This window comes from Triticum aestivum, chromosome 2A, assembly GCF_018294505.1.
Source record: "Triticum aestivum cultivar Chinese Spring chromosome 2A, IWGSC CS RefSeq v2.1, whole genome shotgun sequence".
NCBI classification, from domain to species: domain Eukaryota; kingdom Viridiplantae; phylum Streptophyta; class Magnoliopsida; order Poales; family Poaceae; genus Triticum; species Triticum aestivum.
In genome coordinates, this window is record NC_057797.1 from 211,979,723 (window position 1) to 212,005,799 (window position 26,077).

Consider the following 26,077-nt stretch of genomic DNA (forward strand, 5'->3'; position numbering starts at 1 on the left):
GTACTGTGTGGTGTCAGCATTACTGATCCAGGGATGACACCGGAGCACAGAGATCAGACTGTTTGATGTCTGGTCGCTACAATGTTCAGGCCAGTAAAGAAGCTGGGAAGTATCTGTCCTGAGCAATGCTAAGAAAAAGCATTAATGAATTCAGCACCCCTTTCTCTACTTAAATCAGTTTATAATCTGGGAATTTTAAACTGTTTCACAATGGCGCACGCTGATCATTCATCTGAATAAATGGAATCAGGATCAGGAGATAAGGAAGCTTCTCAGTGACCCTAAACAAAGTTCAACTTACAGACGCTTTATCCAAAAAATCGCCATGCTGCTGATTCAAGTCGCAATTTATTCATCCCTGGCCCGCGCACTACTCGTCCTTTCCGTTGCATCACCATTCCACCAATTAGATTGCATCTTTTTGCTCTTAAAAACCTCTTCCTGTCGTCCACAAAAGCCTATCCTGCCATGTTAACCTGAACCATGCACATAAATGAACTGGGATCAACTTTTCTTTCCCTAAAAATTGCACATAAACCTGATCGCTTCCATACCTGAAATCGTTGCCCTCCATGAACATGCCGAGAACTTGCATGCTTTCCCCTTGCATGTCACTTCAGCGGAGTATCTTCAGTCTTCAGAGTTCACACAGACCGACCAGCCGCTTTGCCATCACACCACACGTACTTGTATATATAAGGAGAGGGGGAGCTCGGTGACAGACAGACGGACAGACAGACAGACAGACGTAACGGAAGTGAAGCATCAGTCGTTAGGTCCAGCTACTACTTCACAGCATGGGCAACGGCAAGGTGTACTCGACGATCGTGCTCATCAGGCTGATCTACGCCGGCATGCACATATTCACCAAGGCGGCGTTCGAGGAGGGCACCAGCACCACCGTCTTCGTCTTCTACCGGCACGCCGTCGCCGCCATCTTTTTGGCGCCTTTCGCCTTCTTCCTCGAGATCAGGTAGCCGAATAGACATGACATGAAGGGTTTGTTCAGTCATCGTGAGATGAGGTCAACTGAATCGCTTATCCCTCTCGTCTTCTCTGATTTCAGGCAGGGGTCGGCGCCACCGCTGACGTTCAGACTCTCCGTCAAGATCTTTGCCCACGCCTTCTATGGGTATGCGTCGACGATTACGACGACATCTAGATCACTGAAACTCCAGTTTGTTGCTTATGGTTTGTTCTTGTGTCACTCACTCAGGATGGCTGGAACGATAAACCTGTATAGCATTGGCCTGAATTATGCTTCGGCAACCTCTTCGTCGGCCATCTTCAACATCGTCCCCGTGGTTGCATTCATCCTGGCCGTCATGTTCAAGTAAGAAACTGGAAAGGTGAAATTCTTTCAGTGCGATTTTCTTGTTTATTTATCAACAAGTGGGTTCATACATACTGTAGGATGGAGACTCTGAAGTTGAAGAGCGTCCACGGCATGGCCAAAGCCTCGGGGATACTTCTGTGCATCGGAGGAGTGGTCGCGCTGGCGCTGTACCAAGGCCCCCAGCTCAAGTCCTTGAACCACCACCCGCTCCTGCACAGCACCGGCACGGCCGTGCACGCGCGCCTGGAGAAGAACTGGGCGCTCGGCATCTTCCTCATGACCGCGTCGGTCGTGATATGGGCCCTGTGGACAGTACAGCAGGTAAACTATTGCCCTGCTCCAGCTGCCTCGTGGAAGTGTACTCGTAGCTGACATTGTGTCTGTTGTTTGGCAGGGCCCCCTGTTGCTGGAGTACCCATCCAAGCTTCTCAACACGACGCTCCAGTGCACCTTCGCCAGCGTCCAGTCGTTCGTCATCGCCCTGGTCATGGAGAGGGACTTCTCGCGGTGGAAGCTCGCCGGCGGCATGAGCCTCTTCGCAGTGCTCTTCACGGTAAGCATGCACACTGTTCAACCAGCTAGTAGTAATGTACAGTAGCCATGACTACCGGCCGGCACTCAGAAGCGTCCGCGCGCGGCGTGGGTCCCATGTGTTTCAGGGCATTGTTGTGGCGGCGATCTCCTACTACCTGCAGATCTGGGTGATCGAGAAGAAAGGCCCGGTGTTCCTGTCCATGTCCATGCCGCTCAGCCTCGTCTTCACCATGGTCATCGCCTCCTTCCTGCTGGGAGAAGACGTGGGCCTGGGAAGGTACGTACCTAATAAGAACCATCATCACATAACCAAAATTTGTCTGATTCTTCTTTTGATTCGTGCACCGCATCGCAAAGTAAAAGAGTCCGTGTCACGAGCCACGACCCCGACCGAGCACCGGACGCCTTCGCTTTCTCAGATGCGAATCCAAATGTGTTGCACTTGCACATCTAATCATGAACAGTATGTATGTATGTATGTATGCATGACCCGTCCTGTCGCTTGGGTGCAGCATTATCGGTGGCGCGCTGCTCGTTGCCGGTCTCTATGCCGTGCTCTGGGGCAAGGGGAGGGAGGAGCGAGGGGCGGCCGTGGACGCCGCTCTGCCGCAAAGGAGGACGGAGGAATCCAAGGAGAGCGAGATCGTCCCGGACGCGACGGCCAAGGTTTGATGCCCACCTGGCCTCCCCTGGGTGCGCTTTGTAGTGGACCTCGAACATCTTATCTACAGTACGACTGGTGTTTTATGCCACGACGACGATGATGCTTGCTGTTCTTCAGAGTTCGGAATCATTTACGTCAGTTGTTTGTCATGTGTACTACGTAGTTCTTGCAATGTTGCTAGTTTATCGTCGGAAAAGGGATCACCGGCAAGATGCACGGCAGATGTCAAGTTATAATGGAATCTAGAAGAATTCATTAACATGCTGCTAATGGGACTGTCCAGTATGAGTTTACGATGCACAGAATGTTTGCTGATTAACCAGTTTGTCATCCAACAATTCTTTTCACACTATAATATAATTACTTAACTTTCGAGTGGAATGTTTTGCTTCCCCCGGTCGTAAGAAGCAGACTACAAACTATAGTTGCTTCTGCTAATATTCTTGTCAACTCAAATCTCAGCTTTGAATGAACATATCCATCTGCCTCATCAATCTTTTAGTATTACTCGTCATGCTTTGTATCTGCTTGATACTACATTTTGAGTTAAGAAAAGAACACTCTATCGAAAAAAAACTCCTCACACTCCAATTTTGTGGTGTCGGTTTGTCTTAACAACGCCAATCGAAGAAGTTTGTTAATCTGGATGAGAGAGAGTGAGGAAATAAGAGGTAAGGGAAGGCTATGAGCATCTAGCAGATCCCGTATAACTCTGACGAACTGCGTTTTCTCGGACCTTATATGGGACGCCCAAAAAAATGGCCCGCGCAGATCCTGCAAATGACGCTCGGTCTATATTTTTTTTACGGGTGGCCCGTAAACCGATCGGCTTTTCGGTATATATGCGGGCGCGGGTCATTTTAGGGTTCCTATCCGGCATTCCTGGCATCCATCTCCAACGCAAAATCCACCCTTCTGGCGAGAAATCTCCACCCATCTCGCAGCGATTTCCGGCGCCTCCAGCCGCCGGATCTTGGCGGCGATAGCGTTTGTGGGTGTAGGGCATGGCGGCGGTGGGGGGTTCGGCGGGCGCGGTGGATTTGGGAACCGCGGGGGGTTCGCCGGCCACAAGCGTCGCAACAACGATGAGGCCGGTAGCTCCTCTCTCCGCCCTCCGGTGTCCGACAGGCAAAGGGAGGCAGCACGCATCCACATTATGAAGTCCCGCAGCGCCAGAGTGAGGGCGTGGGTGAACGTTCTTCGCCTCCGGCGGATGTTCGATACGACCCTCCAACGGCTCCAGGCGGCCGAGAGACCGCGTGGTGCAAGGCGAGGCAGGTAGCCGCCGCCGGAGATGCGGCTGCAGCTACACGCCTACCGGAGCTCCGGGAGGAGTACCACCTCCAGCAGACCCTCTCTGGGACGCTGCTCTACCACACGCTTCACGGGAATGAGCCTCCGCCACGCGAGGACGACTCCGGCGACGATGGCGACTCCGGCTCTGGAGCCGACTTGTAGAACCAAGTATGAAGTAGAAGTACAGCCCCGCGTAGTATGAACAAGTTTAATTTCCATTTGAACTATGTTTACTTAAACTTGTATGAATTATGTTTATGTGGAACTCCGGTGATGCTTATGGCGTGAACTACTAGTTTCAAAATCAATTTGAATTGCGGTGATGTATGCGGGATCTGTTCTGTCTCCGCGCCTCTGTCAACCTGTAAATTTCGTTTACGGGAGCCCGTACACAAATTTTGCGGGCTGGCCGGTTGCGGGATCTGCTAGAGATACTCTAAGGGCATCTCCAATGGCAACCCGTAAATTTACTCCCACATCTGTCCATGGATAGGTCGGGATCAGTCCGCAGACACGGATGCGGGAGGCCGCCATCCAACACTGCCCGCATACATTTCAAACATTTTTTTAACAAAGCGGATGAAACTCATGCAAACATAGCGGATTTCATATAAGCCAAATGAAATTCATTACATTTTGGACATATTTTAACTAAAATAACTAAAATTATATGCACGTCCAGTCGCACTGACCTCCATCCCCACGACACGGATACACTACACTAGTCTATGGCCAGCCGCGGCAGATCCAATTATCTTCCCCATGTCCGGCGGCCCGCTCGCCGGACTGCCGTGAGCCTTGGAGGTATATTCTTCCATCGTATCTTGTCTATGTCCGGCTGCGCCGCTCATCGGAGTGGCAAAGAGTGTGCTTCAGCCGAAGGGGATTGGGGGCTCCGCAGCCGTGAAGCCCAGGCGGGGGTCGACGATGATCTGCGCTGAACCGGGCAAGACACCGGTTGTGTACGCCGGCGTCGCCTCGGCAGTGGCCTTCATGGGACCCAAGCGGCATCGGCCTCCCGTGTTATACTTCTCCTCGATGATGGCGGTGGGCGCGGACATGCGGGACGCTGCGTAGCTGACCTCCACCGGCAGGGCGCGGTCACGGACACGTTGAGGGCGGCTGGCGCGAGCAGTCGCAACATGGGACGCGTGCGACACATCATCGTCCACAGTAGGCACGATGTCTGTGCCGCCATGGTCTATTGCATGCCACCTCGAGCAACACATAACTCATTGGATAGCTGGCTTGGAGTGGTGAGTTGCTGAACCACGCGCCGTCTCGGAGCTTCTACTTCCGCGAGCTGGCTTGCAGCTACCTGGATCGTCGATGGAGGCGGAGCAGAGAGTTGCCTAGCTCATATTCGGCGGGCTTGATGGGCCACCCAGCCAGCTTGTTCAGATTCCTGCTTGCTGGATGTGATGGAGCTTGTGGAGAAAATATTGTGCAGGGAGGAGATGGGAGCGGAGTGTGGTGCGATTTTTACCCGGTGTCTTGCATCGCTTAAATGGCGGGGGGGGGGGGGGGTACGGAGCTAGCGGTGTTGTACTTAATGACGGGCGGCTCGCGAATGCACGTGTGGCCGAAGTAGGTTTCTTGGCACACACTTGGGATTTAATGGAGGAAGGCGGGCTGTTTGTGGCTGTTTGAAAGCGGAGAGGAGGCGTGTTCAGCCGGGCGAGGAGAGAGCGACGCTCTCTCGACTGGCGCGCTGCTTTAGTGCGGGCAGTGAAAAGATTGCGTCCGTTTGCGCCGCCCTCATGTCTGGTCAAATCACACACATCAATGTCGGTCGCTGCATGCTCTGGGCAGGCATGAATGTGGCGCGACAAGCGGCGCGACGTGCACGATGGAAAGCGCGGGAGGGGCGGATGGGGAGTATGGGTGGGCCAAGGCAGTCAGAAGCAGGCATGGCAGCAGCCCAGACGCCCGCAATGTCCCTCATGTGTGTCTCCGGTTTGCTGGAGAAAACACGGCCGATCGCTCTGTGGACCGATATAGGGCCACGTTGGATGGCCTCCGCGGGCCGAACAACATGGTCCAGACATATACGGTCGATTTGAGGGTCGCCGTTGAAGATGCCCTAATCTAAGAAGAACAATATAAATGTAGTCGAAGTTAAAATAACCCTTCCAACACCATAAGCCCAAGTAAAACGTAAGCTCAAGGGCCATGAACAGAAGAAGATAAAATTACAAGAGATATTTGTACTGTATAAATGAAACACTTCCTATAACCTACAAAATACTTTTATTTAAGATTACAATATCTACTATTTCTAAATAATTGATCCCATTAATTCTAGTTCTCTTAACATGTGGCTTTTTATCTCATCAAATGTGCCATGTCAGTATCTACTAACACTATTTTACAGCCCTTATGTAAACTACGTGCATACTCTTTGTACACACAATGTAAGTACAAAATATTCGTACATTAAAATGTTGTCACTTTTGTTTTAGATCATTTTCTTCATACATAATACATCTAAACTTTATATTTAAATTATACATGGGAAATCACCTAGTATATTAAGAACTAGTGGTTGGGGCCCGCCATTGAGGGCCTCTTGAGAGGGAGCTGTGCATGTATTTTTTTCCTCTCAAAGAAAAAACCTCAATTTCATCTCAAAATTAAAAAGAAAATTTTCTCACAACACGTAAACATCACATCCATCTAAAAAAGCCAAAAAACATTTTTTTTAAATGAAAAAGAAACAAAAGTTTCACTTCCATCTTTCAAAAATAATCTCCAAAAAAATTCTCAAAAGAAAAAAAATCTCAATTTCATCTTTCAAACAATCAAAAAATTTCTCAATTTCATCTTCCAAAAATATCAAAAAGTCTTTTGCCACAACCAACCAGCGTGCGCCATGTGTCCATACTAGTTGGCCGCCATTCTCTTGTAGCTTAATGTGTTTGATTGATGGTGCATTTGTGGTGGAATGATGTTTTAAGAATTGATGGGACATGCGTAGTATTAGGTTGACAGTTTTTAATTGTCAAGTGTGATAGTTCTTTTGTTGACTTGTATTTTATATGCAGACTAACAAATAGAACAACAAAAGTAAGAAATGCATCATTTGGTTATAATGTTGGAATATTTTCCATTATTCCTAAATAGTTGATCCTCACTCACTCTAATTCTGTCAACACGCAACTTTCCACCTCAACAAGTCCACTAACACTATTTTACAGCTCCATGCAAACCACTTACATACTCTTTGTTCACACAGTGCAAGTATGAAAAATTTCGACATTAGAATATTTATAGCTTTTGATTTAGATTGTTTCTTCATACATAATACATCTAAAATTAACCTTTAAATTCCCGCCGCAACGTTCAGGGAAATCACCTAGTATATAGAATTGGGGGGACATTTGTGGTGGAACAATGCTTTAAGAATCGGTGGGACATTTGTGGTGGAATAAATGTTTTAAGAATTGGTGGACCATATGTGTCGTATTAGTTGGACATATTTTATAATTTTCCCATGTGATAGTTCTTTTGTTGACTTGTATTTTATATGCATACAAAAGAATAGAACAACAAAAGTAAGAAAAACATCATTTGTATATAATGTTGGAATATTTTGCTGATACAAGTGGAATAATGATTTGGAATTCATGAAATATATGGTGCTTTAGCTGCACTTTTTCATTAACAAAATTATTATTATGATGTGTGATTACTTGAGATTAACAGACAATATCTCACTGTGGCCGGAGTAGAAGGCGGGCAGTCTGTGGACGTTAGAATGCGGCGAGGAGGCGTGTTTAGCGGGGCGAGGAGAGGGCGATGCTCTCTCAGCTGGCGCACGGCTTCAATGCCGGTAGTGAAAAGGTCGCGTCAGTCTGCGCCGCCCTCCTGTCCGGTCAAATAACAGGCATTAATGTCGGCCGCTGCATGCTCTGGGCATGCATGAATGCGGCGCGACAAACAGTGCGACGCGTGGGATAGAAAATGCGGGATGGGCGGGTGGGGTGTTTGGGTGGGTCGGGGTAGTCAGAAACGGGCGTGACAGCAGCGCGGACACCCGCAAAAAGTCCCTCATGTTTGTCTCCGGTTTGCGGGAGAAAATACGGCCGACTGCCCTGAGGACCGATACAGGGCCGTGTTGGATGGATTCCGCGGGCCGGACAACACGGTTTGGACGTATGATGTCGGTTTGATGGTCGCCATTGTAGATGCCCTAATCTAGGAAGAACAATATAAATGTAGTCTAAGTTAAAATAACCCTTCCAACAACATAAGCCCAAGTAAAACGTAAGCTCAAGGGCCATGAACAAAAGAAGATAAAATTACAAAATATATCTGTGGTGTATAAATGAAACACTTCCTAGAACCTACAAAATACTTTTATTTAAGGTTGCAATATCTACTATTTTTAAATAGTTGATCCCATTAATTCTAATTCTCTTAACATGTGGCCTTTTATCTTATCAAGTGTTTCATGTCAGCATCCGTTGATACTATTTTACAACCCCAATGTAAACCACGTGTATACGCTTTGTGCACACACAGTGCAAGTGCAAAATATTTTTACATTAAAAAGTTGTAGCTTTTGTTTTAGATCATTTTCTTCATATATACATCTAAAATTAATCTTTAAATTACGCGCGGGAAAATCACCTAGCATATTAAGAACTAGTGGTTGGGGCCCACCAGTGCGGGCCTCTTGAGAGGGAGTTGTGCGTGTATTTTTTCCTCTCAAAGAAAAAACCTCAATTTCATCTCAAAATTGAAAAAAAAAACTTTCTCACAACACGTAAACATCACATCCATATAAAAAAATCCTAAAAATATTATTTTAAATGAAAAAGAAACAAAAGTTTCACTTTCATCTTTCAAAATAATCTCCAAAAAATATTTTCTCAAAAGAAAAAAATCTCAATTTCATCTTCCAAAAAAATCAAAAAGTTTCTCAATTTCATCTTTCAAAAATATCAAAAAGTTTTTTGCCACGACCAACCAGCATGTGCCATGTGGCCATACTTGTTGGCCGCCATTCTCCCGTAGCTTAACGTGTTTTATTGATGGTGCATCTGTGGTGGAACGATGTTTTAAGAATTGGTGGGACATATGCGTAGTATTAGGTTGACAGTTTTTAATTGTCGGGTGTGATAGTTCTTTTGTTGACTTGTATTTTCTATGCAGACTAACAAATAGAACAACAAAAATAAGAAATGCATCATTTTTTTATAATGTTGGAATATTTTTCACTATTCCTAAATAGTTGGTCCTCACTCACTCTAATTCTGTCAACATGCAACTTTCCACCTCAACAAGTCCACTAACACTATTTTACACCTCCATGCAAACCACTTACATACTCTTTGTTTACACAGTGCAAGTATGAAAATTTTCTACATTAGAAATTTATAGCTTTTGATTTAGATTTTTTTCTTCATACATAATACATCTAAAATTAACCTTTAAACTCTGGCCACAACGCTAAGGGAAATCACCTAGTATATAGAATTGGGGGGGCATTTGTGGTGCAACAATGCTTTAAGAATCGACGGGACATTTGTGGTGGAATAAATGTTTTAAGAAATTGTGGACCATATGTGTTGTATTAGTTGGACATTTTTTAATTTTCCCGTGTGATAGTTCTTTTGTTGACTTGTATTTTATATGCACACAAAAGAATAGAACAACAAAAGTAAGAAAAACATCATTTGTATATAATGTTGGAATATTTTGCTGATACAAGTGGAATAATGATTTGGAATTCATGAAATATATAGTGCTTTAGCTGCACTTTTTCATTAACAAAATTATTATTATGATGTGTGATTACTTGAGACTAACAGACAATATCTCACTGTGGCCGGAGTAGAAGGCGGGCAATTTGTGGCCGTTTGAATGCGGCGAGGAGACGTGTTCAGCCGGGCAAGCAGAGGCTGACGCTCTCTCGGCTGACGCGCCGCTTCAATGCCGGTAGTGAAAAGGTTGCTCCTGTCTGCGCCGTCCTCTTATCCTGTCAAATCACAGGCATCAATGTTGGCCACTGCATGCTTTGGGCAGGCATGAATGCGGTGCGACACGTGGTATGGAAAATGCGGGAGGGGCGGGTGGGGTATTTGGGTGGGTCAGGGCAGTCAAAAATGGGCGTGGCAGCAGCCCGGACGCCCGCAAAGTCCCTGCTTCCGCAGACCGTACAACACAGTCTGGACGTATGCAGTCGGTTTGAGGGTTGCCGTTGTAGATGACCTAATTTAGGAAGAACGATATAAATGTAGTCTAAGTTAAAATAACCCTTCAAACAACATAAGCCCAAGTAAAACATAAGATCACAGGCCATGAACATAAGAAGATAAAATTATATTCTTCCGGTTGGCAAGATCCTCTCTGTTAATCCAGAACAACATAACCATGGATCATCCGGAAAAGCGGGCTTGCGAGCAAAGTAGTCTCTGCACAGTAGGTTTGCTTCGGACACCTTATTCCGGTTGATCACTCTTCTTCCTTTGATTGAGCCCTTGAAGTTGAGAATATGCTTCACTTGACGGTCCATTTCCTCTTGCATGCTCATGAGCATAATCATTGTCCACTTCTTCGTCCGAATCCGAGGAATCAAAGAACTCATCTTGAATGATTTGGTCAAGCTCCGTCAGTCCATACTCCTCGTCCGACGAAGTATCGAAATCCATCGTTTTTCCTAACAAAATTACAAAAATGCGGTCAGACAATGTGTCGAACACATCAAGCGCAAGGCGGAGCGAGAGAGTTACAGGACGTACCGCGGTGGCATCCAGGCCGGAGATGACGTCCCACGCGGCGAGGACGGGAGAGAGGACTGCTCTGCTGGAGCTGTCCGCACAGAGGCAAGGAACGGCTGTTGAGCGCGCGCGGCGTCGGAGCTGCGAACCGGACGGAACGGAGGACGAAGAAGAGAGGAGAGAGCAAATGGATCCGGCAGCTCGGAGGATGGATTTGGTGCAATTTGGGATGTGGTCGGGCTGTCGGATCCGACATGACGGGCGTGCCCGCCTCATATTTAGGCTAGACATGGGGTACCCGTCCGCCCGGGCATTTGAGGGGGGGGGGGGGGTCTGGGTCAAAAAAAACGTGATCAGACAGTGACCGGGCGGCCGCCCGCACGTATGAGGTCGGTTTGAGGAAGTCAGTTTGAGGCGTCCGACTATAGATGCTCTCGTAGTTTTAAGATTTACGTACGGAACCCACGTACGAAAGGCGTTTCTTGAGAAAACCACTCCTAGTTTTTTATAGCATTTCCATTATCAAATCAAAAGGAACCAAACGAGCCCTCCTTCAGTTTTAGGCATACTCCAACCGAGCCTAGAAAACAGAGTGAGTTGTACCATACCGCAGTACCCTGCAGGCCTGCACGACCAACAAGCCATTTCCTTCCCAAGATGCACACGAATTTCTAAACAACCAGACTGAAAACCCATGGGCAAGAAATCTCAGACCACGCGCCAAACATACAAACAAGAAACGTGGCAAATATAACGGGAGCCAGATCCTAATCGACGCAGGACAACCAGGTACACATACAGGCCATACCGAAAGTAGGCGATCGAGTCGAGTGAAGAATTCAGCGGCCATGAAGGGGAGGAAGAGGCATCACGCCATGTCCTGCTGCGTGGTGCTCACCGTTCTCGTTATCCTGGGCATCCTCTCCATCGTGCTCTACATCCTGTACCGCCCGCTCCCGCCGCGCGTGGTGACGTCGCCCGTGGAGACCATCGTCCAGGACTTCAGCCTCCTCCCGCCGTCGCTCACGCTGTCCGCCAGCGTGCACGTGATGGCGAGCAACCCAAGCCGCGCGCCGTTCCGGTACGGGGAGACGGTGACGGCGGTGACGTACCACGGCGAACCCGTGGGGACGACGGTGGTGCCGGCCGGCAAAATCGGCAGGCGGACGACGACGTGGGTGGCGCCGGTGACGGTGGTGGACGGGATCAAGGTGGCCGAGAGCCCGCACTTCGCCAGCGACGTGGTGGCCGGGGCGCTTCCGTTCGTGGTGGTGGTGAGGCTGGACGGGAAGGCGCTGGTGCTGCGCGCGTTTGAGGTGAGCGTCACCGTCGAGGTGGTGTGCTACGTCCAGGTCTACGTCCTCCAGGGGGACAGCAGCTCGAACTGCGTCTCGAGGGTCCGCACAGGGCCTGGACGTAATTACTAGGCGTGCGCCACTCGTAATCCATCCATCCATCCTCTTGTGCCACAATTTGTTTTATTTGTTCTTTCCAGTTTGTAAGTCGGAAACTATATATGGACGTTCCGGTTGTGAGTTCCTACTGCATACGTACATTCTGAAGCTGATTCCAAATGACCATGCCAATTTCAGTGGCGGGCCCATGAACTTTAGCACTGGAGTCCCACGGTTTATATACAAATATAATGCATAGACAACATAATTTCAATACCACGATTCAAACTTCATAAAATACAATCCAAAGACTATAGATTGGTCTAGATTACCATTATTGTTCTGAAAAATGTCCTAAAATAGCATTAAGAGGTTAGGGTATCTGCAACGCGTACCCTCAAACGTAACCATCCGTACAAAGTTGTCCGGACGCCACAAGCCATCGAATAATGTCCCCCATTTCTCCGCGGACCAGTTCGGGTGTCCATTTTCCCGCAAACTGGAAGCAAATAGGGGGCCTTTGCAGGAGTCCAAACACCCGCCACGTAGGAATCCGACACCCCGGCCCACCCAAAACCGAGACGGAGAACGCGCATTTGGAGCGAGATGTATTGTTTCCGCAACAACCTCCTCCCCCCCTCCCCCTTTCCACCCTCTCCACTACCATCCCACCGCTCTCCACACCAATTCTCGCCCTTTTCACCGCCGCTGCATGGACCCATATGAAAAGTTGTTGGAGACGGCGGAGGTGGAGGATCCAGAGAAGGTGGCGGCCCGGAAGATCAACTCGGAGACACGGCAAGCCCGCCACCTCAAGGCAAAGGCAAAGGATGGGGCAGGCAGCGAAAAGAATGGCGACTGGCGGGGCCTGGGATGGGGTGCAGGGGCCGGGCGAAGCCTGGGACGGGGGTCGCCGCCGCCACCATCCATGCGCACACCACCCTGGCCGGAGCAATACCAGCCTCCCTACTTCTACACCGCCAAGTAGCTCGGCTAGCAGTCCCCAGCATCCGTCGTCAGGCACTAGCCGTATTACGTCGATGTCAATGCGGGACCGCTCCATTTTGCCGAGTTGATATCGCCAAAACTTGTCTGATCACGGACGCCGAGCATGGATCAGCTTGGTGTCCGCTCTCAGTTTATCAGTATGTCTCAACCAGGCGAGCCGGCGTGCGATGACGCAAACAAGAAGATGATGGAGATGATCCACGACGTAGGAAGCAGAGGCTGCTTCGAGGACAAGTAGGTGGATGAATCGGAGCCGGAGGTGTGCACCTAGCAGTCGGGCACAAACATCCAGTCCAACACGTACACCCTACACCGGCCAGCTGGAGCAGGACAACGATGATGACCTTGATCCGGAGGAATTTTTTGCCAATCCAAAGAAGATGAGTAGAGAAGAAATCTTCAACATGCGATAAGATGAATTGTTGTGTGATTCATGGTTGATCACTAGCATTGATCTGATCCAGGGCACGGAGCAAAAGGGCACAACATTTTGGGCCAACATTCGTACTTGGTTCCATGAGCACAATAATTTTGACCCCTACATCAACGAACTCATCTACAACCATGGGATCAAATCACTCAACATCGATGGTACATCATCCAAGAGGCCGCGAGCAAGTATCGCGGCCATCTGAAATAAATAATCGGACGGTGGCCAAATGGTGCGCTAATCACCGAGCAAGTAAGTTGTTATATGTGTTAGCCATTTGACCGGACATGCTCTATGTGTTAGTCATTTAGCCAGATATGCAACTTATTGGCCGGTTATACTCTATGTGTTGGTCATTTGGATGGATATGCACCTTGCTGACAATGTTTTTCTTTGCAGCCCTCTTGTGCGTGTAACTTGTTCTTGAAGGTGGAGAAGAGGATCCTCATCCTCATGCATTATTTATTGAAGTTGAATGGGGCACCCCCAAGTGGCAACTATCCATTGTCAACTCCATTAAGACCGTTTGCATCAGCATGGAGGAAGAAGCGAGTGATCCAACTGACCCAACAAGAGTGGCAAAAAGATTAGAAGAGAGTTCCAGAGAAAGAAGTGGGAGGATGAGAAGGAAAAGAGAGAAGGGGCACCAATCAAGATGGTGGAGGTTTGAGGACACCTTTTTTTGACTTGCTTACCTCATGTGTCATGTGGTAGGTTCGAGGACATATTGGCAAAGAAGGAGGAGGCATGTGTTAAGACTTCCGGCGTCAAGGAGAAAAATAAGGTCAAGAGGTTTAACATCTTCATGGTGACCACCGAGAAGAAGCTCCAGCTCGAAGAGTGGACGGTTGAGCTCGCGGGCTCTTCGGAGGATACGAAGATGTTGACCATGAAGATGAACGAGATGGATGAGGATGTGGCGATGATCATGCTGCCATCCTTGTTAAGATGTTGAAGTGCTTGTCGGCCGAGCTAGAGGCGGCCAAGAAGGAGCCTGATGGTGAGGAGGAGGCGGCGGCACAATGAGCGCGTAGGCTCGGATAGCAAGTACGGCAGGGGACACAATCATTTTTTCCACTGACTATCGGCCTGATACTTTTGTGATGGGGCGCATGTAAAAACTATGAACATCAAGTCTTTTTTGTTGTGATCGGGTGTTATGAAAACTGCACTTTACCTTGCTAAATGAAAATGACCATGGAGGTTCAGGGGATGTGGTTGGATGAACGGCTCCCGCACCCGTGTTCACAGATTGTCGGAACCAGTCCATGAAAAAATATAGTATCGATTTTAGGGGTCAGCATCGAAGATGTTCTTAGACAATTAGCCTCAGACATACAACGTAAATTATTTGCATATTCAAAGGGGATGCCATGGATCTGCCCATGACTAGTCCCACATTCCATTGCAACAAGAACATGACTTGAAGTCTAGCTGGTTCTTGGCTGGACAAGGCAATTATAGCGCAACAGAAACCTGTGAATATTTTTGGGGGTAAGGGCATCTCCAACGACGACCCATAAATTTGCTCCCGCATCCGTCGGCGAATAGGATGACCTGTCAACGGACACAGTTGCGGAAGCCGGCCATCCAATGTTGGGGAACATAGTATTTCAAAAAAAATCCTACGCACACGCAAGATCATGGTGATGCATAGCAACGAGAGGGGAGAGTATCATCTACGTACCCTCGTAGACCGTAAGCGGAAGCGTTATGAGAATGCGTTTGATGTAGTTGTACGTCTTCACAATCCGACCGATCCAAGTACCGAACGCACGGCACCTCCGAGTTCAGCACACGTTCAGCTCGGTGACGTCCGACGAACTCCGATCCAGCAGAGCTTCGAGGGAGAGTTCCGTCAGCACGACGGCGTGATGACGGTGATGATGATGCTACCAACACAGGGCTTCGCCTAAGCACCGCTACAATATGACCGAGGTGGATTATGATGGAGGGGGGCACCGCACACGGCTAAAAGATCAACTGATCAACTTGTGTGTCCATGGGGTGCCCCCCTCCCCCGTATATAAAGGAGTGGAGGAGGGGGAGGGCCGGCCCTCTACTATGGCGCGCCCTGGGGAGTCCTACTCCCACCGGGAGTAGGATTCCCCCCCCCTTCCATGTAGTAGGAGTAGGAGAGAAGGAAAGGGAAAAGAGAAGAGAAGGAAGGAGGGGGTTGATACGTCTCCGTCGTATCTATAATTTTTGATTGTTCCATGCCAATATTATTCAACTTTCATATACTTTTTGGCAACTTTTTATATTATTTTTGGGACTAACATATTGCTCCAGTGCCCAGTGCCAGTTCATGTTTGTTGCATGTTTTATGTTTCACAGAATATCCATACCAAACGGAATCCAAATGGGATAAAAACGGATGGAGCTTATTTTTGGAATATTTGGAAAATTCCGGAAGAAAAATCCACGCGAGACGGTGCCCGAGGTGGTCACGAGGTAGGGGGCGCGCCTGACCCCCCTGGGCGCGCCCCCTACCCTTGTGAGCCACCCGTAAGGCGGTTGACGCTCTTCTTTTGCCGCAAGAAAGCTAATTTTCAGAAAAAATCACGGCGAAGGTTTCAGGCCAATCGGAGTTACGGATCTCCATATATACACGAAACGGTGAAACAGAGTCAGAAGAGAACGCAGAACTAGAGAGAAACAGAGAGATAGATCCAATCACGGAGGGGCTCTAGCCCCTCCCACGCCATGGGAGCCAAGGACCAGAGGAGAAACCCTTCTCCCATCTAGGGAGGAGGTCAAGGAAGAAGAAGAAGAAGGGGGGCCCTCTCCCCCTTGCTTCCGGTGGCGCCGGAGCGCTGCCGGGGCCATCACCATCACCGCCATTTTCACCAACAACTTCACCGCCATCATCACCAAATCTTCCCCCCTCTATGCAGCGGTGTAACCTCTCTCTTACCCGCTGTAATCTCTACTTAAACATGGTGCTCAACGCTATATATTATTTCCCAATGATGTATGGCTATCCTATGATGTTTGAGTAGATCTGTTTTGTCCTAATGGCTATTTGATGATCGTGATTGGTTTGAGTTGTATGTTTTATTATTGGTGCTGTCCTATGGTGCTCTCCGTGTCGCGCAAGCGTGAGGGATTCCCGTTGTAGGGTTTGCAATATGCTTATGATTTGCTTATGGTGGGTGGCGTGAGTGACAGAAGCACAAACCCAAGTCAGTAGGTTGTTTGCGTATGGGATAAAGGGGACTTGATACTTTAATGCTATGGTTGGGTTTTACCTTAATGAATCTTTAGTAGTTGCGGATGCTTGCTAGAGTTCCAATCATAAGTGCATATGATCCAAGTAGAGAAAGTATGTTAGCTTATGCCTCTCCCTCAAATAAAATTGCAATAATGATTACCGGTCTAGTTATCGATTGCCTAGGGACAAATAACCTTCTTGTTGACAAAAGCTCTTTACTAAAACTAATTTAGTTGTGTCTTTATCTAAACAGCCCCTACTTTTATTTACTTGCTCTTTATTATCTTGCAAACCTATCCAACAACACCTACAAAGTACTTCTAGTTTCATACTTGTTCTAGGTAAAGCGAACGTCAAGCGTGCGTAGAGTTGTATCGGTGGTCGATAGAACTTGAGGGAATATTTGTTCTACCTTTAGCTCCTCGTTGGGTTCGACACTCTTACTTATCGAAAGAGGCTACAATTGGATCCCCTATACTTGTGGGTTATCAAGACCTTTTTCTGGCGCCGTTGCCGGGGAGCAATAGCGTGGGGTGAATATTCTTGTGTATGCTTATTTGCTTTATCACAAAGTAATTTTTATTTGATGTTCTTAGTTGTTCTTTATCTTTAGTTATGGATATGGAACACGAAATACCAAAAAAATTAGGTGTACTTTCTGTTCATGGAGATGGGGAACCCCCTAAAACCCTCGATGCTGTTATGTGAAAGATATTATGTACTACTTTAATAATCATGAGAAAACCCCATTCAATTATGTAATGGGAGTAACCGTTGGATCAACGTGAATACTTTAGGGATTACTGCTTGACACAAAAAGGGAAACTATTATGGGATCAAATTCATATATTGAATTGGTATGCTAGGCAACTATGCTTGAGATATGATTATACTTGTTGCTCTAAGGTGAAGGCTCTACACCTTCCCTTTTCATGTGAATTTAATGATAATGAAACCTTAGCTTCTTATGCTAATGGTATATATTATTACTATGATGTGGAACAAATAGAAGAATTTGTTGCTTTTATGGGTGCTTATGAAATTGAATCTATGTTTAAAGAGTTTGAAGATTTTGATGATGCTGTTTATAGACCTGAAAATTTAGCTATCCTGAAATATTGTTATGAGAATTACGAATACAATTACAAAATTAATGCTCTTATTAAGAAAGTCTCCGCTGTCCAAGAAGAGAATAATATTTTGCAGGAATCTATGGAAGAAGAAGTTGATAACACTGTGAGCTCATTGGATGAAAAAGATGAGGAGGAGGAGAGCGAAGAACAAAAGGAGGAAGAGCGGATTGATCACCCGTGCCCACCTTCTAATGAGAGTAACTCTTCAACTCATACATTGTTTAATTCCCCTTCATGCTTACCGAAGGATGAATTGCTATGATAATTGCTATGATCCCGTCGATTCTTTTGAAATATCCCTTTTTGATGATGCTTGCTATGCTTGTGGCCAAGATGCCAATATGAATTATGCTTATGGAGATGAACTTGCTATAGTTCCTTATGTTAAACATGAAATTGTTGCTATTGCACCCACACATGATAGTCCTATTATCTTTTTGAATTCTCCAAACTACACTATATCGGAGAAGTTTGCACTTATTAAGGATTATATTGATGGGTTGCCTTTTACTGTTACACATGATGATTTTGATGAATATAATATGCATGTGCTTGCTGCTCCTACTTGCAATTATTATGAGAGAGGAACTATATCTCCACCTCTCTATGTTTCCACATGATAAAATTGCAAGAAACTGTTTATACTATGCATTGGCCTTTACTAGGTGTGCATGAATTGTTCTTTTATGACATGCCGATGCATAGGAAGATAGTTAGACTTTGTCATTGCTTGGTATATGTTACTTTGTGCTCACTACTAAATTACAAATCATTCTTAATTAAAATTGGCTTTGATATACCTTGGGATCCGGGTGGATTCACTACTTGAGCACTATATGCCTAGCTTAATGGCTTTAAAGAAAGCGCTGCCAGGGAGACAACCCGGAAGTTTTAGAGAGTCATTTATTTCTGTTGAGTGCTTTCATATAGTTTAAAAACAACAAAAATAAAGAGGGGAACCCAAAACTTTTCAAAAAGGAAAGTGAAAGTGAGAAAGACAAGCATTGTTGAAGTGGGGGAGCTCCTTGAACTTTGTTCATGCTCACGGCAACTTTGTGAATCTTGATTACAGAAACTTTTCAACAAAAATAATTATCCCCTTGTACAATTCCATTGTATTATAAAAATAATGTGCCAAGGTTTGCCTTTAGGATGTTTACAATGCTTGTTGGTTTGTGCAGTGCAGGACAGAAACTTTGGCTGTAGTGCATGAATTTTAATTTTTTACTGGAACGTCAAATGGTTCTGATTCTTTTTGCACTGTCTTCTATACAAATTTTTTATTTTTCCTAATTTTGGTAGAATTTTTCAAGTATCAGAAGTATGGTGAATGTTCAGATTGCTACAGACTGTTCTGTTTTAGACAGATTCTGTTTTTGATGCATAGTTTGCTTGTTTTGATGAACCTATCAATTTATATCAGTGGATTAAGTCATGAAAAAGTTATATTACAGTAGACACAATGCAAAAACAAAATATGAATTGGTTTGCAACAGTACTTAGAGTAGTGATTTGCTTTATTATACTAACGGATCTTACCGAGTTTTCTGTTGAAGTTTTGTGTGGATGAAGTGTTCGATGATTGAGAAGGTTTCGATGTGAGAAGAAGGAAGAGAGGCAAGAGCTCAAGCTTGGGGATGCCCGAGGCACCCCAAGTAAATATTCAAGGAGACTCAAGCGTCTAAGCTTGGGGATGCTGGGGAGGCATCCCCTCTTTCTTCAACAAATATCGGTATGTTTTCGGATTCGTTTTGTTCATGCGATATGTGCAATCTTGGAGCGTCTTTTGCATTTAGGTTTTATTTTTTTTTATGCACCATGCTGGTATGAGATAGTCCTTGGTTGATTTATAGAATGCTCATTGCACTTCACTTATATCTTTTGAGTATGGCTTTATAGAATGCTTCATGTGCTTCACTTATATCATTTGAAGTTTGGATTGCCTGTTTTTCTTCACTTAGACAACCGCCATTTGTAGAATGCTCTTTTGCTTCACTTATATTTGTTAGGGCACGGGAATATCTTTTGTAGAAAGAATTAAACTCTCATGCTTCACTTATATCTATTTAGAGAGATGACAGGAACTGGTTATTCACATGGTTAGTCATAAAATCCTACATAAACTTGTAGATCGCTGAATATGATATGTTTGATTCCTTGCAATAGTTTTGCGATATAAAGATGGTAATATTAGAGTCATGCTAGTCGAGTAATTGTAAAATTGAGAAATACTTGTGTTGAGGTTTGCAAGTCCCGTAGCATGCACGTATGGTGAACCGTTATGTAATGAAGTCGGAGCATGAGGTGTTTATTGATTGTCTTCCTTATGAGTGGCGGTCGGGGACGAGCGATGGTCTTTTCCTACCAATCTATCCCCCTAGGAGCATGCGTGTAGTACTTTGTTTCGATGACTAATAGATTTTTGCAATAAGTATGTGAGTTCTTGATGACTAATGTTGAGTCCATGGATTATACGCACTCTCACCCCTCCACCATTGCTAGCCTCTCTAGTACCGCACAACTTTCGTCGGTACCATAAACCCACCATATACCTTCCTTAAAACAGCCACCATACCTACCTATCATGCCATTTCCATAGCCATTCCGAGATATATTGCCATGCAACTTCCATCTTCATCATATACATGACTTGAGCATTCACTGTCATATTGCTTTGCATGATTGTAAGATAGCTAGCATGATGTTTTCATGGCTTGTCCGTTTTTTATGCCATTGCTACGCTAGATCATTGCACATCCCGGTACACCGCCGGAGGCATTCATATAGAGTCATATCTTTGTTCTAGATATCGAGTTGTAATGTTGAGTTGTAAGTAAATAAAAGTGTGATGATCATCATTATTAGAGCATTGCCTCAGTGAGGAAAGGATGATGGAGACTATGATTCCCGCATAATTCGGGATGAGACTCCGGACTTTACAAAAAAATAAAAGAGGCCAAAGAAGCCCAAATAAAAAATAGAGGCCAAAGAAGCCCAAATAAAAAATAGAGGCCAAAGAAGCCCACCAAAAAAATAAAAAAATGAGAGAAAAAGAGAAAAGGGTCAATGTTACTATCCTTTTACCACACTTGTGCTTCAAAGTAGCACCATGTTCTTCATGTAGAGAGTCTCTTGAGTTATCACTTTCATATACTAGTGGGAATTTTCATTATAGAACTTGGCTTGTATATTCCAACGATGGGCTTCCTCAAATGCCCTAGGTCTTCATGAGCAAGCAAGTTGGATGCACACCCACTTAGTTTTAGTTTGAGCTTTCATATACTTATAGCTCTAGTGCATCCGTTGCATGGCAATCCCTAGTCCTCACATTGATATCTATTAATGGGCATCTCCATAGCCCGTTGATACACCTAGTTGATGTGAGACTTTCTCCTTTTTTGTCTTCTCCACATAACCCCCACCATCATATTCTATTCCACCTATAGTGCTATGTCCATGGCTCACGCTCATGTATTGCGTGAAAGTTGAAAAAGTTTGAGAACGTCAAAAGTATGAAACAATTGCTTGGCTTGTCATCAGGGTTGTGCATGATGTGAATGCTTTGTGTGGTGAAGATGGAGCATAGCCAGACTATATGATTTTGTAGGGATGAGCTTTCTTTGGCTATGTTATTTCAATAAGACATAATTGCTTGGTTAGTATGCTTGAAGTATTATTGTTTCTATGTCAAATGATAGACTATTGCTTTGAATCACTCGTATCTTAATATTCATGCCATGATTAGACATATGATCAAGATTATGCTAGGTAGCATTCCACATCAAAAATTATCTTTTTTATCATTTACCTACTCAAGGACGAGCAGGAATTAAGCTTGGGGATGCTGATACGTCTCCGTCGTATCTATAATTTTTGATTGTTCCATGCCAATATTATTCAACTTTCATATACTTTTTGGCAATTTTTTATATTATTTTTGGGACTAACATATTGATCCAGTGCCCAGTGCTAGTTCCTGTTTGTTGCATGTTTTATGTTTCGCAGAATATCCATACCAAATGGAATCCAAACGGGATAAAAACGGGCGGAGCTTATTTTTGGAATATTTGGAAAATTCCGGAAGAAAAATCCACGCGAGACGGTGCCCGAGGTGGTCATGAGGTAGGGGGGCGCGCCCCTACCCTCGTGAGCCACCCGTAAGGCGGTTGACGCTCTTATTTTGCCGCAAGAAAGCTAATTTTCGGAAGAAAAAAATAACGGCGAAGGTTTCAGGCCAATCGGAGTTACGGATCTCCATATATACACGAAACGGTGAAACAGAGCCAGAAAAGAACGCAGAACCAGAGAGAAATAGAGAGATAGATCCAATCTCGGAGGGGCTCTAGCCCCTCCCACGCCATGGGAGCCAAGGACCAGAGGGGAAACCCTTCTCCCATCTAGGGAGGAGGTCAAGGAAGAAGAAGAAGGGGGGGCTCTCCCCCTTGCTTCCGGTGGCGCCGGAGTGCTGCCGGGGCCATCACCATCACCGCCATCTTCACCAACAACTTCACCGCCATCATCACCAACTCTTCCCCCCTCTATGCAGCAGTGTAACCTCTCTCTTACCCGCTGTAATCTCTACTTAAACATGGTGCTCAACGCTATATATTATTTCCCAATGATGTATGGCTATCCTATGATGTTTGAGTAGATCTGTTTTGTCCTAATGGCTATTTGATGATCGTGATTGGTTTGAGTTGTATGTTTTATTATTGGTGTTGTCCTATGGTGCTCTCCGTGTCGCGCAAGCGTGAGGGATTCCCGCTGTAGGGTTTGCAATATGCTTATGATTTGCTTATGGTGGGTGGCGTGAGTGACAGAAGCACAGACCCAAGTACGTAGGTTGTTTGCGTATGGGATAAAGGGGACTTGATACTTTAATGCTATGGTTGGGTTTTACCTTAATGAATCTTTAGTAGTTGCAGATGCTTGCTAGAGTTGCAATCATAAGTGCATATGATCCAAGTAGAGAAAGTATGTTAGCTTATGCCTCTCCCTCAAATAAAATTGCAATAATGATTACCGGTCTAGTTATCGATTGCCTAGGGACAGATAACCTTCTTGATGACAAAAGCTCTTTACTAAAACTAATTTAGTTGTGTCTTTATCTAAACAGCCCCTACTTTTTATTGACGTACTCTTTATTATCTTGCAAACCTATCCAACAACACCTACAAAGTACTTCTAGCTTCATACTTGTTCTAGGTAAAGCGAACGTCAAGCGTGCGTAGAGTTGTATCGGTGGTCGATAGAACTTGAGGGAATATTTGTTCTACCTTTAGCTCCTCTTTGGGTTCGACACTCTTACTTATCGAAAACTGTTGCGATCCCCTATACTTGTGGGTTATCAGGGGCGCCGCCCCTCCCCTAGTCCAATTCGAACTAGGCCTTGAGGGGGCGCAGCCTCCCCTCTCTCTTTCGCCTAAAGCCCAATAAGGCCCATATACTCCCTGGCGAATTCCCGTAACTCTCCGGAACTCCAATAAATACCCGAAACACTTTGAACCTTTTCGATGTCCGGATATAGTCTTCCAATATATCGATATTTACGTCTTGAACATTTCGAGACTCCTCGTCATGTCCCTGATCTCATCCAGGACTCCGAACAACCTGCGGGACATCAAAACACATAAACTCATAATACCGATCGTCACCGAACGTTAAGCATGCGGACCCTACGGGTTCGACAACTATGTAGACATGACCGAGACTCATCTCCGGTCAATAACCAATAGCGGAACCTGGATGCTCATATTGGCTCCTACATATTCTACGAAGATTTTTATCAATCAAACCGCATAACGGTATACGTTGTTCCCTTTGTCATCCGTATGTTACTTGCCCGAGATTCAATCGTCGGTATCTCAATACCTAGTTCAATCTCCTTACCGGCAAGTCTCTTTACTCATTCCGTAATGCTTCATCCCGCAACTAACTCATTAGTCACATTGCTTGCAAGGCTTATACTGATGTGCATTACCGAGAGGGCCCAGAGATACCTCTCCGACAATCGGAGCGACAAATCCTTATCTCGATCTATGCCAACTCAACAAGTACCATCGGAGACACATGTAGAGCACCTTTATAATCACCCAGTTACATTGTGATGTTTGGTAGCACACAAAGTGTTCCTCTGGTATTCGGGAGTTGCATAATCTCGTAGTCATAGGAACATGTATTAGTCATGAAGAAAGCAATAGCGACAAAATAAACGATCATCGTGCTAAACTAACGGATGGATCAAGTCAATCACATCATTCTCTAATGACGTGATCCCGTTAATAAAATGACAACTCATGTCTATGGCTAGGAAACTTAACCATCTCTAATTCAACGAGCTAGTCAAGTAGAGGCATACTAGTGACACTCTGTTTGTCTATGTATTCACACATGTACTAAGTCTCCGGTTAATATAATTCTAGCATGAATAATAAACATTTGTCATGATAATAACTTTATTATTGCCTCTAGGGCATATTTCCTTCAGTCTCCCACTTGCACTAGAGTCAGTAATCTAGTTCACATCTTTATGTGATTAGTTCACATCTCCATGTGACTAATACCGAAAGGGTTTACTAGAGTCAATAATCTAGTTCACATCGCTATGTGATTAACACCCAAAGAGTGGTCATCTTTTGCTTGTGAGAGAAGTTTAGCCTACGCGTTTGCAACTTTCAGATTCGTATGTATTTCGCAAATTTCTATGTCTACAATGCTCTGCACGGAGCTACTCTAGCTAATTGCTCCCACTTTCAATATGTATCCAGATCGAGACTTAGAGTCATTTAGATCGATATAAAAAGCTTGCATCGACGTAACTCTTTACGACGAACTCTTTTATCACCTCCATAACCGAGAAATATTTCCTTAGTCCTCTAAGGATAATTTTGACCATTGTCCAGTGATCTACTCCTAGATCACTATTGTACTCCCTTGCCAGAAAGATGCTAAGGTATATAATAGGACTGGTAAATAGCATAGTATACTTTATAGAACCTATGACCGAGGCATAGGGAATGACTTTTCATTCTCTTTCTATTTTCTGTTGTGGTCAGGTTTTGAGTCTTTACTCAACTTCACACCTTGCAACACAGGCAAGAACTCCTTCTTTGACTTTTCCATTTTGAACTACTTCAAAATCTTGTCAAGGTATATACTCATTGAAAATATATCTAGCGTATTGATCTATCTCTATTGATCTTGATGCTCAATATGTAAGTAGCTTCATCGAGGTCTTTATTTGATAAACTCCTTTCAAACATTCCTTTATGCTTTCCAGAAAATTCTACATTATTTCTGATCAACAAAATGTCATTCACATATACTAATCAGAAATGTTGTAGTGCTCCCACTCACTTTCTTTGTAAATACATGCTTCACCGCAAGTCTGTATAAAACCATATGCTTTGATCACACTCTCAAAGCGTATATTCCAACTCCGAGAGGCTTGCACCAGTCCATAAATGGATCGCTTGAGCTTGCACACTTTGTTAGCACCTTTTGAATCGACAAAACCTTCTGGTTGTATCATATACAACTCTTCTTTAAGATATCCATTAAGGAATGCAGTTTTGACATCCACTTGCCAGATTTCATAAATGCGGCAACTGCTAACATGATTCGGACAGACTTTTAAGCATCGATACGAGTGAGAAAATCTCATCGTAGTCAACACCTTGAACATGTCGAAAACCTTTTTGCGACAATTCGAGCTTTGTAGATAGCAACACTATGATAATCCCCAAGTGCAGGGAATCATCGTAGCAATTTCCAAAGGTGGAAGAGATAAGTATGGAGTGTCGAACCCACAAGGAGCTAACGGTAAGATCAATATTCTCTCAAGCCCTGTCTGCCACTGATATGACTCTACGTACACCAAACGTTTGCTTCCAACTAGCAACGAGAAATAAAAATATGTTGTGGGTATGAAGTGGATAACTTTGCATGATATAGGAGAGCTAAAATATGAAAGTAAGTGTTGTTATCATAAAGTTAGAATATATTACTAAATATTATAAATAGCGAGTGTGGAATAATGGTGGATCGGTGTGCGGAATTGTCCTAGGCAATTGTTAACAAGACCGGTAATCACTATTGCAGTTTCATATGAGGGAGAGGCATAAGCTAACATACTTTCTCTAATTGGATCATATGCACTTATGATTGGAACTCTAGCAAGCATCCGCAACTACTAAAGATCATTAAGGTAAAACCCAACCATAGCATTAAAGCATCAAGTCCTCTTTATCCCATACGCAACAACCCTCTTACTCGGGTTTGTGTTTCAGTCACTCACGCAACCCATAATAAGCAAATCATAAACGTATTGCAACACCCTACAGC

The 26,077-nt window shown here is 45.1% G+C and overlaps 2 protein-coding genes across 3 annotated transcripts; both read left to right on the forward strand.

Annotated features, from left to right (window-relative positions):
* The first annotated feature begins 708 nt into the window (after positions 1-708).
* On the forward strand, positions 709-2,906 carry LOC123185177 (WAT1-related protein At5g64700). 2 transcript variants are annotated; one of them, XM_044597156.1, is made up of 7 exons: positions 710-973; positions 1,067-1,132; positions 1,217-1,333; positions 1,414-1,657; positions 1,731-1,889; positions 1,996-2,147; positions 2,383-2,906. In XM_044597156.1, exons 1-7 carry the CDS (start codon positions 798-800, stop codon positions 2,540-2,542), a joined length of 1,074 nt encoding a protein of 357 aa, XP_044453091.1. In that variant the 5' UTR covers positions 710-797; the 3' UTR covers positions 2,543-2,906. The 2 variants fall into 2 exon arrangements, with proteins under 2 accessions (XP_044453090.1, XP_044453091.1); XM_044597155.1 differs by having other exon boundaries at positions 709-973; positions 1,067-1,333.
* Positions 2,907-11,358: 8,452 nt separating this feature from the next.
* On the forward strand, positions 11,359-12,042 carry LOC123185178 (uncharacterized). The gene has a single exon (XM_044597157.1). The coding sequence runs from the start codon at positions 11,404-11,406 to the stop codon at positions 11,980-11,982; it is 579 nt and encodes a 192-aa protein (XP_044453092.1). The 5' UTR covers positions 11,359-11,403; the 3' UTR covers positions 11,983-12,042.
* The last annotated feature ends 14,035 nt before the right edge of the window (positions 12,043-26,077 follow it).

Coding starts and splice junctions, on each gene's coding strand:
- LOC123185177 (XM_044597155.1), top strand. CDS start 798: ATGGGCAACGGCAAGGTGTACTCGACGATCGTGCTCATCAGGCTGATC. Junction 1,334..1,413: donor ATCCTGGCCGTCATGTTCAA/GTAAGAAACTGG, acceptor TACATACTGTAG/GATGGAGACTCTGAAGTTGA. Junction 1,658..1,730: donor CCCTGTGGACAGTACAGCAG/GTAAACTATTGC, acceptor GTTGTTTGGCAG/GGCCCCCTGTTGCTGGAGTA.
- LOC123185178 (XM_044597157.1), top strand. CDS start 11,404: ATGAAGGGGAGGAAGAGGCATCACGCCATGTCCTGCTGCGTGGTGCTC.